General features: G+C 49.4%; 1 protein-coding gene across 5 annotated transcripts in view; it reads right to left on the reverse strand.

Moving 5' to 3' along the window:
* Positions 1-755: 755 nt before the first annotated feature.
* The window catches only part of GLTP (glycolipid transfer protein), a 30,507-nt gene continuing 13,203 nt past the window's right edge, over positions 756-18,059 (reverse strand). For 2 of the 5 annotated variants that reach the window (XM_063712252.1, XM_063712253.1), the window contains 4 exons: positions 8,461-8,519; positions 7,303-7,436; positions 5,401-5,551; positions 756-2,542 (listed from right to left, as the gene is read on the reverse strand). In XM_063712252.1, coding sequence (XP_063568322.1) covers positions 2,360-2,542; positions 5,401-5,551; positions 7,303-7,436; positions 8,461-8,519 — 527 coding nt within the window. In that variant the 3' untranslated portion in view covers positions 756-2,359. The remainder of the gene's footprint in view (positions 2,543-5,400; positions 5,552-7,302; positions 7,437-8,460; positions 8,520-18,059) is intronic. The other 3 variants (XR_008512386.2, XM_054528212.2, XM_024257347.3) reach the window with 3 other exon arrangements.

An 18,059-nucleotide genomic window follows, 5' to 3' on the forward strand; every position in this document is an offset into this window, starting at 1 on the left:
TTCTGTTCCTGTGTTAGTTTGCTGAGAATGATGGCTTCCAGCTTTATCCATGTCCCGCAAAGGACATGAACTCATTCTTTTTTATGGCTACAGAAACCCAAGATTTTTTTTTTTTTTTTTTTTTTTTGAGATGGAGTCTCGCTCTTATCAGCCAGGCTGGAGTGCAATGGTGCGATCTCGGCTCACTGCAACCTCTGCCTCCCGGGTTCAAGCAATTCTCCTGCCTCAGCCTCTGAAGTAGCTGGGATTACAGGCGCCCGCCACCACGCCTGGCTAATTTTTGTATTTTTAGTAGAGATGGGGTTTTACCATGTTGGCCAGGCTGGTCTCGAACTCCTGACATCAAGTGATCCACCCGCCTCGGCCTCCCAAAATGCTGGGATTACAGAAGTGAGCCACTGCACCCTGCCAAAACCCAAGATTCTTATGTGAAACTCCCATTTCTCCATGCAGCAACCAGTTCTGTTTTTTAAGACCATGGAGGCCAGGCCTGGTGCAGTGGCTCATGCCTGTAATCCCAACCCTTTGGGAGGATGAGGCAAGAGGATTGCTTGAGGCCAGGAGATTGGACCAGCCTGGGCAACATAGCAAGACCCCAATCTCTACAAAAACATTTAAAAATAATAAATAAATAAAATTTTAAAACCATGAAGGCCAGAAAATACATTCTTGGTAGGATTTGTAAGGGTCCCCAGTTGTAATTTCTGATGCAGGAAAGAAAAAAAAAAATCAAGAACCAATACAGTACACAGATGTGATTCCAAAATAGATATTTATTTATTAAGGATTATTTAGTTTCTGCATAAAAATCTCCAATTGTTCCTCATTGGGTTTTTTCTTTTAAAACACACATCAAGTCTTTTGGGGTTGCTTTGTTTGCCCCAGCACTTTAAAAAATACAGCTCTTTTTAGCGCCAGGAAGAACAGTTAAGGTTAAGGCAGTGAGGCGTTTTCTTGGATCTTAGCAGCTGAAGGGTTCATCTCTCCCCGTCAAGAGAATACACACAGTAGGTAGTTTCTTAGGTTGGAAAATCTGTCCCTGAAGGAAATAATTCTGCAGAAGAATGCAAACAGAGTCATCTATGGTCAGTTGTTTGTGCCCTATAGCTTTGAAAGAAACGCCTCTTGGTCATCAAGGGCTTGCTGGTTGGTTTCAGCTGTAAAACAACAACAACAAAACAAAACCAGAAAAAAGAAAACAAACAAAAAAACCTGTCTAGCAAGACAGAAAGAGCAGGGTTTATAATAGTGCTGTGAGGCTGGGCTGTGCAAACCACATGAGAATACACACCAGTTTGCTTTTTAAAAAATCCCACATGGGGCCCTGCATAATTTTAAATCAAACTCTTTATAGTCCTTAAAATAATAATACAGCGAGAGCCTCATAAGGTCATGTGCTTTTTTTTTTTTTTTTTTTTTTTTTTTTTTGAGACAGAGTTTCGCTTTTGTTGCCCAGGCTGGAATGCAGTGGCGCGATCTCGGCTACTGTAACCTCCACCTCCCGGGTTCTAGCGATTCTCCTGCCTCAGCCTCCCAAGAAGATGGGATTACAGGCATGCGCTACCATGCCTGGCTAATTTTATATTTTTAGTAGAGATAGGGTTTCACCATGTTGGTCAGGCTGATCTCAAACCCTGATCTCAAGTGATCCACCCGCCTCTTTTATTTTTTGAGACAGAGTTTCGCTCTTGTTGCCCAGGCTGGAGTGCAATGGTGCAATCTCAGCTCACTGCAACCTCCACCTCCCGGGTTCAAGCGATTCTCCTGCCTCAGCCTCCTGAGTAGCTGGAACTACAGGCGTGCACCACCATGCCCAGCTAATTTTTTATATTTTTAGTAGCGATGGGGTTTCACCATGTTGGCCAGGCTGGTCTCAAACTCCCGACCTCAGGTGATCCACCCGCCTCGGCCTCCCAAAGTGCTGGGATTACAGGCGTGAGCCACGGATCCCAGCCATCATGTGCTTATTTTTAAAGTGAGGTGGATGACACCATTCCCCCAGAGCTGTGTTCCTCGTTGGCAACAAAACAAAACCAAAAAACCCTAGGACTTGACTCATTAGAAGTGTTAATCGATTTTTACCACGCTGAAATGAAGGTATAAAGTCAGTCTGTGCTGTCGTGAAATTCCAAGGAGATTTGGAAGTAAGATCATTATTTATTGGTCCTTTAGAATAGACCAAAAAAAAAAAAAAAAGACTTAAAAAACGAGGGCTGTCCCCTGCAGACTCTGGCAGGACCCTGGGCCGCTCTGGGGGACGCAGGCCAGGGGCAGCTCACCGACTTGATTCACAGTGATTCTGGTTTGCCTGTTTCTCCATGTGGCCACGAGTCGGGGGCGTGTCCAGCAGTGGGCATGCCTACACCTTGTAATTAAGCTCAGCGTTCATCTGGGTGTACATCTCGTAGATGACATCGATGGTCGCCGTGTAGTTGACTAGGAAGAGGCGGATCTTCTCCAGGCACTCCTCCTCTGTCACATTCTGCCCCTTGGAGAGCGCTTTCAGGAAGTCGGACTTATAGGGTGCTGCGTACAGTGCTGCCTTGAGACAGGCAAGAAGGGAGGTAGGCACAGCGTTAGCGGGGGCTGAGGAGCCAGGCCAGCAGGCCAGGGTTCTGGGAGGGGTCTTCCCTGGGTCTGTGCTGGACAGGGGGCTGTGCTATTTGAGGTGTTGGAAGGGAAAGGAAAAGGGAGGTGTACTTTGAGCGACAGCAGGAAGGACATCAGCTTTCGGGACAGACAAGCCTAGATGCAAATGCCAGTCTGGGCCATCAATTAGCTGTGAGCCTTGAGCAAGTCAGTTAGCCTCTCTGAGCTTCAGTTTCCTCACCTGCAAAATGGGGATAATGGCTGTCACCTAATCGGGTTGCTTTTATAAGGATTAGGGGGCTGGTACAAAGTGCTCAGCACAGCACCAGGCATACAGTAGGCACTCAGCACAACACCAGGCACACAGTAGGTGTTCAGCATGGGTGAGTCTCTTCCCTCTGGGTTCCGTGCTCCAGAAAAGGTGAACTGCTCCTTCGGAAAACTCACTTTCTGAGTTGGGAAGACGACTGCTAAATATGCTGTGGTCTCTTTTGTCCTTAGGGGGGCGATACGTCCCTAAATTTCAGAGCTGCTCTCATACTTGAAAAGTACAGAGAATTCAAAATTCACAGAATTTCAGAGCCAGAAGAAAAAAGGTACAACTAGATAAAAAGCTTAGGCTAGCCAAGTGCTGTGGCTCATGCCTGTAATCCCAGCACTTTGGGAGGCCGAGGTGGGCAGATCACAAGATCAGGAGTTCGAGACCAGCCTGGCCAGTATGATAAAACTCCATCTCTACTAAAAATACAAAAATTAGCCAGGTGTGGTGGCCGGCATCTGTAGTCCCAGCTACTCGAGAGGCTGAGGCAGGAGAATTGCTTGAACCCGGGAGGCGGAGGTTGCAGTGAGCTGAGATCACACCACTGCACTACAGCCTGGGTGACAGAGTGAGACTCCGTTTCAAAAAAAAAAAAAAGTTTAGGCCATGAGTTTGATAGGATGAGGAAAGTATAAATATTATTTAAAAAATTTTTTTAGACGTAGTCTCACTCTGTCCTCCAGGCTGGAGTCAGTGGCGTGATCTTGGTTCACTGCAACCTCCGCTTACTGGGTTCAAGTGATTCTCCTGCCTCAACCTCCCGAGTAGCTGGGACTACAGGTGCCCGCCACCATGCCCAGCTAATTTTTTGTATTTTTAGTAGAGATGGTGTTTTACTATGTTGGCCAGGCTGATCTCCAACCTGACCTCAGGTGATCCACCTGCCTTGGCCTCCCAAAGTGCTGGGATTACAGGCATGAGCCACTGCACCTGGCCAAATATTATTCCTTCATAATCAAAGCAGTAATAGCTAGGGTGGTGGCTTACGCCTGTAATCCCAGCACTTTGGGAGGCCGAGGTGGGAGGATTGCTTTGAGCTCAGGAGTTCGAGACCAGCCTGGGCAACATGGTGAAACCTCGTCTCTACAAAAAATACAAAAATTAGCTAGGTGTTGGTGGCTCGCACCTGTAGTCCCAGCTACTCAAGACACTGAAGCTGGAGAATCACTTAAGCCTGGGAAGTGGAGGTTGCGGTAAGCTAAGACTGTGCCACTGCACTCCAGCCTGGGCAACAGCAACAGAGTGAGACCCTGTCTCAAAAAAAAAAAAAAAAAAGTAATAGCTTTGATGTACTGAGTGTAAACCACGTGAACCATGTACTGATTAATTCATTTAATTGTCACAGTGACTCTTTGAGTAGTGCCTATTCTATACCCATTTGAAAGATGATATTGAGGCTCAGGGAGGTAGGATCACAGCCCCCCATTTTTGTGTTGTGTGACCTTGTCTGAGCGTCACTGTCCTCATCTGGGAAATGGAGGTGAGAACAGTGCCCACTTTGTGGTGCATTTGTGAAGATTACAATTCATGGGCAGCTGCCCTGGGCCAGGTACACAGGACACACTATTACTAATGACGTGGTGGTTTGAGGATTTGTAGGGGCAATGCACTGTGGAGCTCTCGAGGGGCCCATGGGAATGGGCCCTGTCTACAGCTCTTCCAGGGTGGATGGCCCAGGGGCTGCCACGCATCTCACCCTATGACCAGCTCTTCCTGTCCGTAACCATACTGGCTTCTGCCCCAGCCTGCTTGCAGACTGCACCCCACAGGAACACTGAACAGGGCCCATCAGCCCCTCGTTCTCATGATCGCCAGGGTGCGCAGGCAGAGGGAGCTGCAGCAGAAAGGGTGGCCAGAACAGGCTGGGCAGGAACACATGGGTGAGATGAGGGCAGCAAGCAGCAGGTGAAGGGCATGGCGCAGGGCAGCCAGAGGACCTTCACACGTCTCCTGAGCAGGCTCTCAGCTTGGTGATCAACTGTAGGGCCCTCACCTAACCAGGCAGGTGCTGAAGCCCCACCTCCAGGAGCCCTGGGCAATGTCACCCCAACACAAGCCACCAAGAACCCAGAGGGCCGGTATCCTTTCAGCAAATGCTCCCAGGGGGATGGGAGCTGAATTTGAGGGGCCGAATTTGAGGGGTGAATTTGAGGGGCCATCAGGCTGGGCCACCTTTGACCTGGTGTCCTCCAGGGCTTTCCCTGTGGTTTCTCGTCGCCCCGCCATCAGGCCTCGCAGGCCAAGGCCCCTGAAGAGAAACACCGTGGAGTAGCTACAGTGACACCCGCTGCGGCTGTGAATGGGGCTGGCCAAGGGCACGGGAGGGGGACCTCTCAGTACACTAGCCTCACCCAAATAGATGAGGGAGCCCTTCCTGAGCCCGAGGGGGTAAACACAGCCTCACAGGCCAGGAAGCCTTGGCCAAGCAGGGGCAGAGTGGGGAGCAGAATCTGCAAGCTGGTGGTCCTTTGGGGCCCGTGGGGGTGGCTCACCTGGAAGATCTTCTGCACGATCCAGCCATGGTACTTCTTGAGGGCCATCTCGTAGGCCTTGGTGGCGTTGACACGAATGAGGTTGGGGTGGTTCTCGTCCCGCTCCCCGTCGCAGATGCTCTGGAGGAAGACCTGGATGAAGCGGAGGCCTCTGTGGCCCAGGGAGGAGAAGGTTCGTTAGGACCCTGCACAGCCCTGTCGTGAAAGACCCTGATGGACTCTGAATTTGCCACCTACTGTGAGCCAGGAACATGCACACCCCAGAGGGAGTGGTTATTCCCTAATCATCTTTCCCTTCTGCTTACAAGTAACGTGACCACTTGGCTCCATTCACTATCTCCCGAGCACCTTCTCTCCTCCAGGCCTGGTGCTGGCCCATGACAACAGTCACACTGGCTGTAAGATCCACGAGGGGTGGGTCTGGGCCTGCCTTGTCCATTTCTGTGTCCACATGACCCCCACAGGCTGGAACATGGTAGGCAACCATCAGGCTTGAGGAATGAAGCCACAGCGCTGGCCCTCAAAGGGTTCGCGGACCACGGGCTGTGGATATACCAGGCACACTGGCGAGACTGGCCCCGCGTGTACCAGGCTTCCCGCCTCCACTCCCCAGCCCTCAGCATCTTTCTAAGTCTGCTATGATGCTCCTCTGCCTGAGACCTCCCTGAGCATCCTCCAATGGCCACTCGAGCTTTTCCTCAAGGGGCAGGGTGATGTTTTGAGAGCCAGGAGAAGCGGATGGGGTACAACAAGGAGTCCACATCGAAAATCTCACCAGGGCCAGCCCCTTAGCACACATCATCTCATCTCTTGCTTCCCTGGGGCCTGTGAGGCTGAGCTTGGCACAATCAGCCCATTTCACAGAGGAAAGCACTGAGGGTCCCCTAGAAAGGATTAGTCACAGGCCAGGATGTGAACCCTGCCTGCCTCACTGTCCCCCCAGCAGGCTCTTTCCTTTGCTGGCCCTCACTGTCCCACTGGGGTCCCCCGATGAGCTGCTCTCCTCCCTCCCTGCAGTGGGGTGGGGATCAAGTCAGGGTGGGCTGCTCTAAGGGGCAGGAGCACTGAGTTTAAGGGCTGAAGAGTCTGTAGCTGGTAGAGAACAGCATGAGTTCAAACCAGCCCATAGGATGTATTTGTGCAAATTAGAACTCCTCCTCATGGCCGGGCACTGTGCCTCACACGGATCACTTGAGGCCAGGAGTTCGAGACCAGCCTGGCTAACATGGCGGGCTTGTCTCTACTAAAAATACAAAAATTAGCCAGGCATGGTGGTGCACACCTGTAATCCCAGCTATTCAGGAGGCTGAGGCAGGAGAATTGCTTGAACCTAGGAGGAGGAGGCTGCAGTGAGCCGAGATTGCGCCACTGCACTCCAGCCTGGGTAACAGAACGGGATTCTAAAAAAATAAATAAATAAAAGAATCCCTTCTCCTCAAGATGGTGTACTTCTACCAAGAAACTGTCATAACATACAAATCCACTTTGTACACGTGACCAGCCCTAAACAGGACACCTTTGCGCAGTACACAACCTGCACAACTGTGCTGGATGACATGGGCACGTGATTTGGCCTCCAGAAGCGCCAGCTGCCTCCTCTGTGAGATGCGAATAGCTACCACACTTAACTCACAGAATATGAAACCCAATCAGGCATATAAAGAGCTTAGCACAATGCCCAGATCAGGGTATGCTCATATACTGATGGGACTGGAACCAGGAAGCATCACTGTCAGGCAAGCCCCGGCCATTGGGAGGCCTTTTCCCAGCCATTAACTAGCATCACACTGGAAGGGCTTGGAAGTGACCTTCCCAGCCTAAGCTGACACTGCTAAACAGTGACAGGTTTGCTTTCCCTCCTCTGCAGCACAGAGCCCAGGCCCTGCCACCTGAGCCCGTCACCTTTTCAGCCACATCAGCGCCAGTGTGGCCCCTACTTTGGGCCACTCTGCTCCATACATTTCTTTCTCCACCTCCAGGATGTTCTGCAGGGTCCGGAACTTGGCTGGGTTGGTATCGTACACAGTTTTGATTTTCTGAAATGGAGCACACAGGATTTCCCCTTGGGTAAGCTGCCCCCATAGACATCTGGCCCGCACACTGGGTGAAGAGCACCCTACCGGCATCTCCTGCTCCTTCCTGCCCTGCAGGAACAGCTGGGATAAGACTTGTAACAATAACTATGACTGTTCACATGAGCCAGGATTTGCAAAATGCTTTACAGGCACTGCCTTATATGATCCTGGTGGCAACCCTGATGTTGCTGTCATTATCCCATTTTACAGGCAGAGACACTGAGGCTCACAGAGGAGCACGGACTTGCCCAAGGTCACACAGTTGGTACAGAGTTCATGTTCTCCAGCCACTACTGACACTGCCTCAGACACCAAGTATCTGAAGTTTTGCTTTGGTGGACAAGTGGAAATAGGTTCCGAGGATTCCAAGAAGTCCAGGAACGAAGGCCTCTGAGATGGAGCCAGGTAGGCCTGGGTCTGAATCCCAGCTCTGTCCACTTACTTGCTTGTGACCTTAAGTGAGTCCTTCAACCCCTCTGAGTCTCAGCTTCCTCATCTGTAAAAAGGGGATAACACAGGACCAGCCTCAAAGGGCTGCTGGGATGAAGAAATGAGATCATGCAGTGTGTCCCAAGCCCTTGGCTGGGCCCTACGTGGATTCTCACGGGCAGTCTATGGCTGGGGAGGCAGCATCAGGAACTACCAGGATTGGAGAAGGGGAGGGCCAGACCAGTGCTGACTGTAGACTTTGGAGCTTACTTACTTGGTGGGGATAGATGAAAGAACCAGCAGGTTCCTTCTTAGGGTCAACCCTTTAATTAGACTTTGGTTCCAGTCAGCCTAGACTGGTGACCAGATGGCAAGACTGTGGAGGAGGGCAGAGAACATTGAGCCCTGATTGGACAAGCTTGGGGCCCATCTTCCGTGTCTCCATTCCCTTCCTTGGGGTGGGAAGCTTGCAGCTGGGACCATGATGCTGGTAACCCAGGTGGGCTTAGATTCCTGATGCAAGTCTTGGGCTGTGGCTGCCCGGCCAGGTACATACCGTGATGTTGCCGCTTATGTCTGCCTTGATGGGAGTAAACACTGGGGACCCAAGGCAATCTGGGGACAAAATGAGAAGACAGATTGAGATTCGCAGCAAGAGTGATTTTTCAGGGCCACCGCAGGCCGTGGGGACATTGGGGGGGTGGATTACATGGTGTGTCCTGGGGAGAGCTGAGTTGTTCTGGATGTTACTACAGCAGCATGGGCTTGGGTGCAGCCCCCAGCTCTGTTCTCTGAGCTTCCTGTTTCCTATCTGGCAAATGAGGCTACAGCACCAACCACAGAGGCATGATGAAGATGGCTTGAAATAAACAATCCAATCCTAAGACACACATTTGATTCATCTCTAGAATCAGAATGGTATTTGTTTGTTCTCTGAGGTTTATCTTGAGACAGGGTCTCGCTCTGTCACTCAGGCTGAAGTGCAGTGGTGTGATAATAGCTGACCACAGCCTCGACCTCCTGGGTTCAAGCCATCCTCCCACCTCAGCCTCTGGAGTAGCTGGGAATACAGGCACGCACCACCATACCCGGCTAATTAAAAAAAATTTTTGGCCTGGTGCAGTGGCTCACGCCTGTAATCCCAGCACTTTGAGGGGCTGAGGCGGGTGGATCACTTGAAGTCAGGAGTTCAAGACCAGCCTGGTCAACATGGTGAAACCTTGTCTCTACTAATATACAAAAATTAGCTGGGCGTAGTGGCTTGCGCCTGTAATCCCAGCTACTCAGGAGGCTGAGGCAGGAAAATTGCTTGAACCCGGGAGGTGGATGCTGTAGTGAGGGGAGATCACGCCACTACACTCCAGCCTGGGCAACAGAGCGAGACTCTGTCTCAAAAAAAATTTTTTTTTTTTGCACAGATCTTGATGATCAGGATCTTGTGTAGACCTAAGCTAATGTGTCTGTTTTTAACAAAAAAGATTTTTTTAAAAAAAGTACTTAACTTTTATAATAGAAAAAAGCTCATAGAATAAGGATATAAATAATTTTTTTCTAGAGCTGTACAATGTGTTTTTTTTAATTGTATAAAACATTTAATTTATTGGTCTTTGGGGGAATTTGATGCATCACCACTATATTAGAACTGAGCCATTAATTTTGTAGCTTCATCGATATTAACTACTTTATTTTCATGATGCTGCTGAGGAATCAGTTCTTTCTACAGAGGTTCAAGAGAAAGTCCTTTTAAGAAGTGTGCAAATCTCATATATTTATTAGATTGGTGCAAAAGTAATTGCAGTTTTTGAATACAAAAGCTTTATCTACTCTGTTGACTTTTTCATCATTCATAACGTTTAACTTTTTTTTCCCCCTGAGACGGAGTTTTGCTCCCGTTGCCCAAGCTGGAGTGCAGTGGTGCAATCTCAGCTCACCGCAACCTCCGCCTCCCGGGTTCAAGCGATTCTCCTGCCTCAGCCTCCCAAGTAGCTGAGATTACAGGCACACGCCACCATGCCCAGCTAATTTTGTATTTTTAGTAGAGATGGGGTTTCACCATGTTGGTCAGCCTGGTCTCGAACTCCCAACCTCAGGTGATCCACCCGCTTCAGCCTCCCAAAGTGTTGGGATTACAGGCGTGAGCCACTGTGCCCAGCCTCGTTTATCTTCTTAAGATTAGTGGTAACTGGTTTTTCTTTGTTGGTAGCCTTAAAGTGTTTTCGGCTGGCTATGTGAAATACACTCCTGGACTTCTGCCCTCTTAATTTGTTCTCGCCATTGTCTTCAATAGTAGCATGCACCTATGTGTGTTTTTAAAGACAGGGTCCTTTGGCAACTGAAGAAAGATAAATAAAAATAAATAAATGCATAAAATAAAGACAGGGTCTTGTTCTGGCACTCAGGCTGGAGTACAGTGGCAAGATCACAGCTCACTGCAGGCTTCAACTCCTGGACTCAAGCGATCCTCCCGCCTCAGCCTCCCAAAGTGCTGGGATTAGAGGGATACACCATCACACCCAGTAGAATGTTCTTAAATGGAGGCGTTTTCCTTTCTTGGTGGGTTATAATATATCGGATCATATAATAGGTAACACCTTGGAGTTGATAAAATGTAGACCTGGAAACTGCCTGGCAGTGCCTAGAACTGCTGGGATCTGCTGAAATGTGAGCAGCCTGCTGCCTGCCTCTCCTCCTCTCCCTCTTTTGTCACCCCCATGGCACGCTGTCACAGGACATCTTGCTCCTTACATGCAGGAAGTATGCAGGTTCTTTACTGAGCAGGCTCGATGTGGACTTTACCTTCGAGCCTGAAGACAGATTACCAGGCTTCTGTGACACCTTTTCATTGTCCTTGTTGCGGTCCAGAAAAGTGAGCTTGCTAAGCCTGCTACAGAGCCCAGGGGACAAAGACCCCAGAGCAGGCTAGAGGTGGGTGCCAATCCCACGGGAGTGAAAGGCCGATACCCAGGAGCCCAGACAGGGACCTCAGTGTGGGCGCCAAGTGACCGCATGAGGGCAGAGGGCTAGGGGTGGAACTTCCTTAAGCCAAATTCCACCCAGGGTGACCCTGCACACCTGGCCAGCCATCTGGAACATTCTAATTGCAGCTATGAAAAGAGGTGCATGAGAGAAACAGCATTAAACATTTAAGGAAACAGCCCATAGCCCAATGGAAAGAAGGTGGGCTAGGGATTCAGCCAGACAGGGTGAGAATCCTGCACGACCACTCCCCAGCCAAGCAAGTCTCCTCGCCGCTGTGTGCCTCAGTTTCCTCTTGTGTCAAATGGGGCAATAATAGTACTTATTTCATATGCTTCTTTAAGAAATTAAAAATAAGGCACCGAGGCCAGGCGCAGTAGCTCACGCCTGTAATCCCAGCACTTTGGAAGGCCAAGGCAGGCGGATCACAAGGTCAGGAGTTTGAGACCAGCCTGGCCAACATGGTGAAACCTTATCTCTACTAAAAATACAAAAATTAGCCGGGCGTGGTAGCAGGCGCCTGTAGTCCCAGCTACCCAGGAGGCTGAGACAGGAAAATCGCCTGAACCTGGGAGGCAGAGGTTGCAGTGAGCCGAGATTGTGCCACTGCACTCCAGCCTGGCGACAGAGTAAGACTCCACCTCAAAAAAAATAAAATAAGGCACCAAACACATGTAGCAGAGTGCCCGGTGAGTGGTGAACACTCAGTACCTGAACTTCAATCATTTTTATGACCTCATATCATTATTAGGGTCATGTGCTGTGACCCAGCAAATGGCATCATCGTGGAAGACAGAGGATTCCCCAGAACCTCCATCGAGTGGGACTCATCCTTGACCTGTGCCCCTGCTGCTTTCTCTGTGCTCCCCTGTGAGGCCCCACTAGGGCCAGGGCTGCCACCTTGACCTGCTGCAAGCTCCGGGCATGCTGTCCTCACGCTGTGCCACGAGCAGTCTCCTCTCAGCAACTGAGCCTCTTTCCATTGTCTGCAGAGGCAAATCTCCCAGCAAGGGGCCATGCTGGAGCCTTCCCTAGGGTGGTCACGTCAGAGGCTGCTCAGAGGTGCTGCGCCAGGGGTGTAGGCAATGAATCCAGGGTGCTCTGGTCTCCCAGACAGGCCTGCCAAGCATCAATGGGGTGACAACTCCATGCCACCCTTTAACCTCACCTGACAGATCACTGACCTCCGCTGTGTGTAGAGGCCAGCCTGGAGAGGTCGTGCCACTTGTTAGCCCTGGAAGGTGTTCTCTTCCAGCACCACTACCGCTGCCTCTCTGAAAGGACCATGCATTCTGAACTTACATAATAACGCCAGAGCCAAGATCCTCTTTCCTCTGCCAGTGACTACAGTGCTGCCAGAGGGTGCAAATTCCGACCCTCACAGGGGGCCAGGCAGGTGCCATGGATGGGCTACATGGGGACTGGCAAAACCCATCTGGACGTATGGCTGTTCCTCAGCTCCAGCTGACGGCTTTACATCCTCATCTTCCCAAAATGTATAATGAGCCGGACGTGGTGGCATGCACCTGTAGTCCCAGCTACTCGGGAGCCAGAGGTGGGAGGATCGCTCAAGCCCAGGAGTTCAAGGCTGCAGTGAGCTATGATTGTGTCACTGCACTCCAGCCTGCACAACAGAGTGAGACTCCATCTCTAAAAAAAATTAAAATGTGGGCCAGGCGCAGTGGCTCATGCCTATAATCCCAGCACTTTGGAAGGCCGAGGTGGGTGGATCACCTGAGGTCAGGAGTTCAAGACCAGCCTGACCAACTTGGTGAAACCCCATCTCTAATAAAAATACAAAAATTAGCCAGGTGTGGTGGTGCACGTCTGTAATCCCAGCTACTGGGGAGGCTGAGCCAGGAGAATCACTTGAACCCAGGAGGCAGAGGTTGCAGTGAGCCGAGACAGCCACTGCACTCCAGCCTGGGCAACAAGAGTGAAATTCCATCTCAAAAAAATAAATAAATAAAATATAAAAATGCATAATGTCCAAAGGCTTACATTAGACTGATGGATGGATGGACAGAGATATGGATAGATAGGCACAGTAAAATATTAATGGTAACATCTAGGTGATAGGTGTACGAGTACTATTTGCTGTAAAATTCTTTCAACTTTGCCACATGTTTGAATTTTCTCATAGAAAATACTGAAAAAAGTAATGTCAGGTTTTTTTTTCTGCTCATAAAATTCTATTTCTTTTTCTACTTTTTCTTCCAAATCTGTTTCACTGTTATAGTGATCATAGTCACATGTGTTACACCTTTGTTTTTTAAACCAACAATCTTGCCACCAGACTTGAGCTCTGAAGAGGGCAGGGACCAGGTTCCCTGCTATGCCCCCAGCACCCAGCAGATGCCTGACCCTAGTTGGTACTTGTATGACATCTGTGGAATGAATGAATGAGTGAATGAATGGACTGTGGGAAACATGGAATCCGTCAGTGTATTTCCCTTCCAGGCTCTCCATCTCTGCACCCTCCTATGGTTCAGACTGACCCAACACACTGGTTTTAAACACCTGTCCAACCCAGATGACAGAGGATATGTGAAGGGACTTGGGCCTCAGTTCCCCTGTTTATAAAACGGAAATCCTTCTAGGATGTTCCTCTGCAGGGCTGCTGTGAGAGAGAGGTGTCACACATGCAAAGTGAGGGCTCAAAGCACTGACCACGATTGTTTTTACTGCCACTGGCTGGTTTTCAACCAAAGCCTTCCAGTGAAGAAGAGATGACGGCAGGGCTTGATGACAGATCACCATCGACCATGGGTGGCTTATTAGCTTTTCTCAATGACTCGGGTCATTCAACATGCATTTCAGAGACGCAGAAAGATGTTATGCAGCATCCTTGTGCAGTTCTGAGCGGCCCTTCCCTGGTGGCAGGGAGAAAGGCTTTTTGTTTTGTGTTCTCCTGACCATGCGCTACGAGGGTCACGAGGCCGCCATGGTCAGCAGAAGCTGGGCCCCAACAGCAGCTGTTATTGTGTGTGGGGCCACCGCACAGGGCCAGAGCTCCCGCTCAACAGTAGGGGAGGAATGTGGTGCCTCAAATGCATTTCTGGGGCTGGGAGCCTAGCAGAAGAGAGGGGAGGCGAGGCAGGGGCTGGGAACAAGACCCCAGACTTCACTTCCATGCTCTACCCACAGGGAGCCACCGGCAGGAAAGGCAGCTCTGCATGCATCTCTGTGTTATGTAAACAAGCACGCTGAAGTGGGTTTGGAAGCATCTGGAGGTGGGCTGCCTGCAATTAGCAGTGGCGTCAACATGGGCAGTGGCACTGAAGCAGTGGCATCCACAGTCCTGGGTTTGAATCGCAGCTCTGGTGTGAGTTTGGCCAAGTGACTTAACCACTCCAGGTTCAGGCCCTTCGGTTTCTACAGCCCAGAGGTGTTGTGCAAACAGGAAGTGCTCTGTATATGGTTGGGCTGAAGCCTGTTTCAACATCACCCACCCAAGGCTCTGGGCTTATGTTTGCCTTTGGTGCAGTCCAAGGACATCAAGTCACAGAAAAGCCAAATGACTTGCCCAAGTTACACTCCAGGGAGTGCCAGGAACTCAGACACAATTCCAGAGCCAAAGCTGCTTCCACTACACCCTTAACCTTTCTGTCTAGAATGTTACCATTCTTTGAACTCAAAGAATGTTTCTTTGAGGTCCTGTGAACTCAGAGAAAATAGGAAACCAGAAGACGATTTTAATTCCCAAGCATGTGGTGGCTTTTCTAACAGTTTATTTTATTTATTTATTTATTTTTTTGAGGCAGAGTCTCTCACTCCGTTGCCCAGGCTGGAGTGCTGTGGCGCAATCTAGGCTCACTGCAACCTCCGCCTCCCGGGTTCAAGTGATTCTCCTGCCTCAGCTCCCCAGAAGCTGGGATTACAGGCGTGTGCCACCACACCCAGCCTCTAAGAGTTTAAATTCAAGCCTGCACCTGCTCTGAATACAGCATGACATGTTTCTACCAGGCTCTCAAGCCTTCCCTTTCCTACAGAATGCAGCCTTAACCCCAAATTACCCTTCTTGTTTGACCAGTTTTGCAGTTACCCCAAACTTGTTTTTTTTTATTGTTGTCAGCAAACAGCCTCTTTGAAATGCCACCCACAACCTGTCTGCCTGGAGGGAGGGAGGGGACTTGGAGGGTTCTCTAGTTCATGACCTCCAGGGAGAAAGAAAGCTGTCTTTTTAAACATTTTTTATTTATTCTTCTTATTATTATTTTTCAATAGAGACAGGGTCAGGCCAAGCATGGTGGCTCATGCCTGTAATACCAACACTTTAGGATGCCGAGGCGGGAGGATCACTTGAGATCCGGAGTTCAAGACCAGCCTGACCAACATGGTGAAACCCCATCTGTACTAAAAATACAAAAATTAGCTGGGCGTAGTGGTGCACATCTGTAATCCCAGCTACTTGGGAGGGTGAGGCAAGAGAATCACTTGAATCTGGGAGGCGGAGGTTGCAGTGAGTTGAGATTGCACGTGAGACTCTGTCTGAAAAAAAAAAAAAATAGAGACGGGGTCTTACCATTTTGCCCAGGCCAGTCTCAAACTCCTGGGCTGAAGTGATCTGCCCGCCTTGGCCTCCTCAAAGTGCTGGGATTACAGGCATGAGCCGCCATGCCTGGCCTGAAGCTGTCTTTAAAAAAAGAAAAATCAGATGTGGTCCCACCATCTTCTTTCACAGACCCAACTAGAATGAGCAGATTCCAAATACAGTAAAGATCCGGAACAGCTGGCAAACGACCCCTTCTGTTTAATGGAGAAGGCTTTTTCCAATGCATGCTACTCAACTCAGAAGGCACAAGGAAGGAAACCAATAAATCTAATTATAAAAAACAGAAACCTCCTATATGGGGGAGAGGAGAAATCCCACCACCAACCAAAGCCAAACAACTTGGGGGGCAGAGAGTAGAGAGTCTGTGTAACAAGCATAACAGAAAAAAGGCTACTATCCCTAATATGTAAAGAGCTCTTACAAATCAGTAAGAATAAAACAACAGCCCTATAGAACAATGGGCAATTCACAATAGAAATGAAAAGATGCTTAATCTCAATAATAAAAAAATAAAAACAGTGAAATATTTTCCATCTACCATTTTTTTAAAAAAGAGTCTTGCTATATTGCCCAGGCTGGAGTGCAGTGGCCATTCACAGGTGCAATCCCTCTACTGATCAGCATGGGAATTTTGACCTGCTGTTTCTGACCTGGGCCAGTTCATACCTCTTTAAGCAACCTGGTGGTCCTCTTTGCCAGGAGGTCACCATATTGATGCCAAACTTAGTGCAGACACCCAATCAGTGTAGCACACTACAGCCAAGAACTCCTGGGCTCAAGTGATCTTCCTGCCTCAGCTTCCTGAGTACCTGGGACAACAGGTGTGCACCACTGTGCCTGGCTCTCAAATACGAATATACCATCAGCATTCTAGTTCAGCCATCTTGAATGGAACTCAACAAAATGTAACACATATGTCACTGCTTTCATAGTGGAAGCCATTCGTAGCTTTCTAAACAGGGCCATCATCAAAAATACGAGTTATGATAAAGATGTAGCCCAGAAATGTCACTAGTCCCCTCAAACCATCACTAAATGACTCTAGATGGTGTGCCTTCAGGCTTTTAGGACAACTGGACAGCTTTGTGTATCTTTTTTTTTTTTTTTTTTTTGAGACAGGGTATCACTGTGTTGCCCAGGCTGGAATGCAGTGGCACAATCATGGCTCATTGTAGCCTGGAACTCCTGGTCTCAAGCAATCCTCCCACCTCAGCCTCCAGAGTAGTTGGGACTACAGGTATGCACCACCATGCTGGGCTAATTTTTTTTTTTTTACTTTTTGTAGAGACTGGGACTCGCTATACCATTGCCCAAGCTGGTCTTGAACTCCTAGGCTCAAGCTATCCTCTAGCCTCGGCCTCCCAAAGTGCTAGGATTACAGGCATGAGCCACTGTACCTGGCCAACTTTGTGTATTTTTTTAAAACTCCTGTTAATGGTTGACAGCTACTTCTTCCTGCAGTGCTTTAATTATTTATTATTCTTTTTTTTTGAGACAGAGTCTCACTCTATAGCCCAAGCTGGAGTGCAGTGGAGCAATCTCGGCTCACTGCAACCTCTGCCTCCCGAGCGTAAGCAATTCTCGTGCCTCAGCCTCCCGAGTAGCTGGGACTACAGGCGCACGCCACCATGCCAGGCTAATTTTTTGTATTTTAGTAGAGACAGGGTTTCACCATGTTGCCCAGGGTGGTCTCAAACTCCTGAGCTCAAGCAATCCACCCACCTCAGCTTCCCAAAGTGCTGGAATTACAGGCGTGAGCCACCGTGCCCAGCCAAATTCTTATAGATACTTAAATACCAAATAGCCACCAGAATCAGAATCTCCTGCAAAGAGAAGGTATGCACCAATGAGGGGTTTCGTGCATGGCCTCTGGGACAATTCTGACTAGACAAGGGCTATCTAGGGCCTCCTGCCTGGATCTCTGCCACAGTTCAGATGGGTGACACTGCCCAGAAAGCAGAATTCCCTGTAAGCCAGCAGTGACCATATGCTACACAGAATCACACTAATTTCTTTTTTTTGTTTAGAGATGGGGTCTCATTGTATCACCCAGGCTGGAGTACAGTGGCACAATCACAGCTCACTGCAGCTTTTTCTTTTTCTTTTTTTTTTTTTTTTTTTGAGACGGAGTCTCGCTCTGTAGCCCAGGCTGGAGTGCAGTGACGCGATCTCAGCTCACTGCAAGCTCCGCCTTCTGGGTTCACGCCATTCCTCTGCCTCAGCCTCCCGAGTAGCTGGGACTACAGGTGCCCGCCACCACGCCTGGCTAATTTTTTGTATTTTTAGTAGAGACAGGGTTTCACCGTGTTAGCCAGGATGGTCTCGATCTCCTAACCTCCTCGTGATCCACCCGCTTTGGCCTCCCAAAGTGCTGAGATTACAGGCGTGAGCCACCACGCCTGGCCTCACTGCAGCTTTGACCTCCCAGGCTCAAGTGATCCTCCAGCCTCAGTCTCTGGAGTAGCTGAGACTACAGACACATGTCACTATGACCAGCTAATTTTTTGTTTTTAATTTTTTGTAGAGATGGGGTCTTACTTTGTTGCCCAGGGTGGTCTTGAACTCCTGGCCACAAGTGATCCTCCCGCCTTGGCCTCCCAAAGCACTGGAATTACAGGCGGGAG

The sequence above is a fragment of the Pongo abelii genome, chromosome 10 (assembly GCF_028885655.2).
Source record: "Pongo abelii isolate AG06213 chromosome 10, NHGRI_mPonAbe1-v2.0_pri, whole genome shotgun sequence".
Lineage (NCBI taxonomy): Eukaryota > Metazoa > Chordata > Mammalia > Primates > Hominidae > Pongo > Pongo abelii.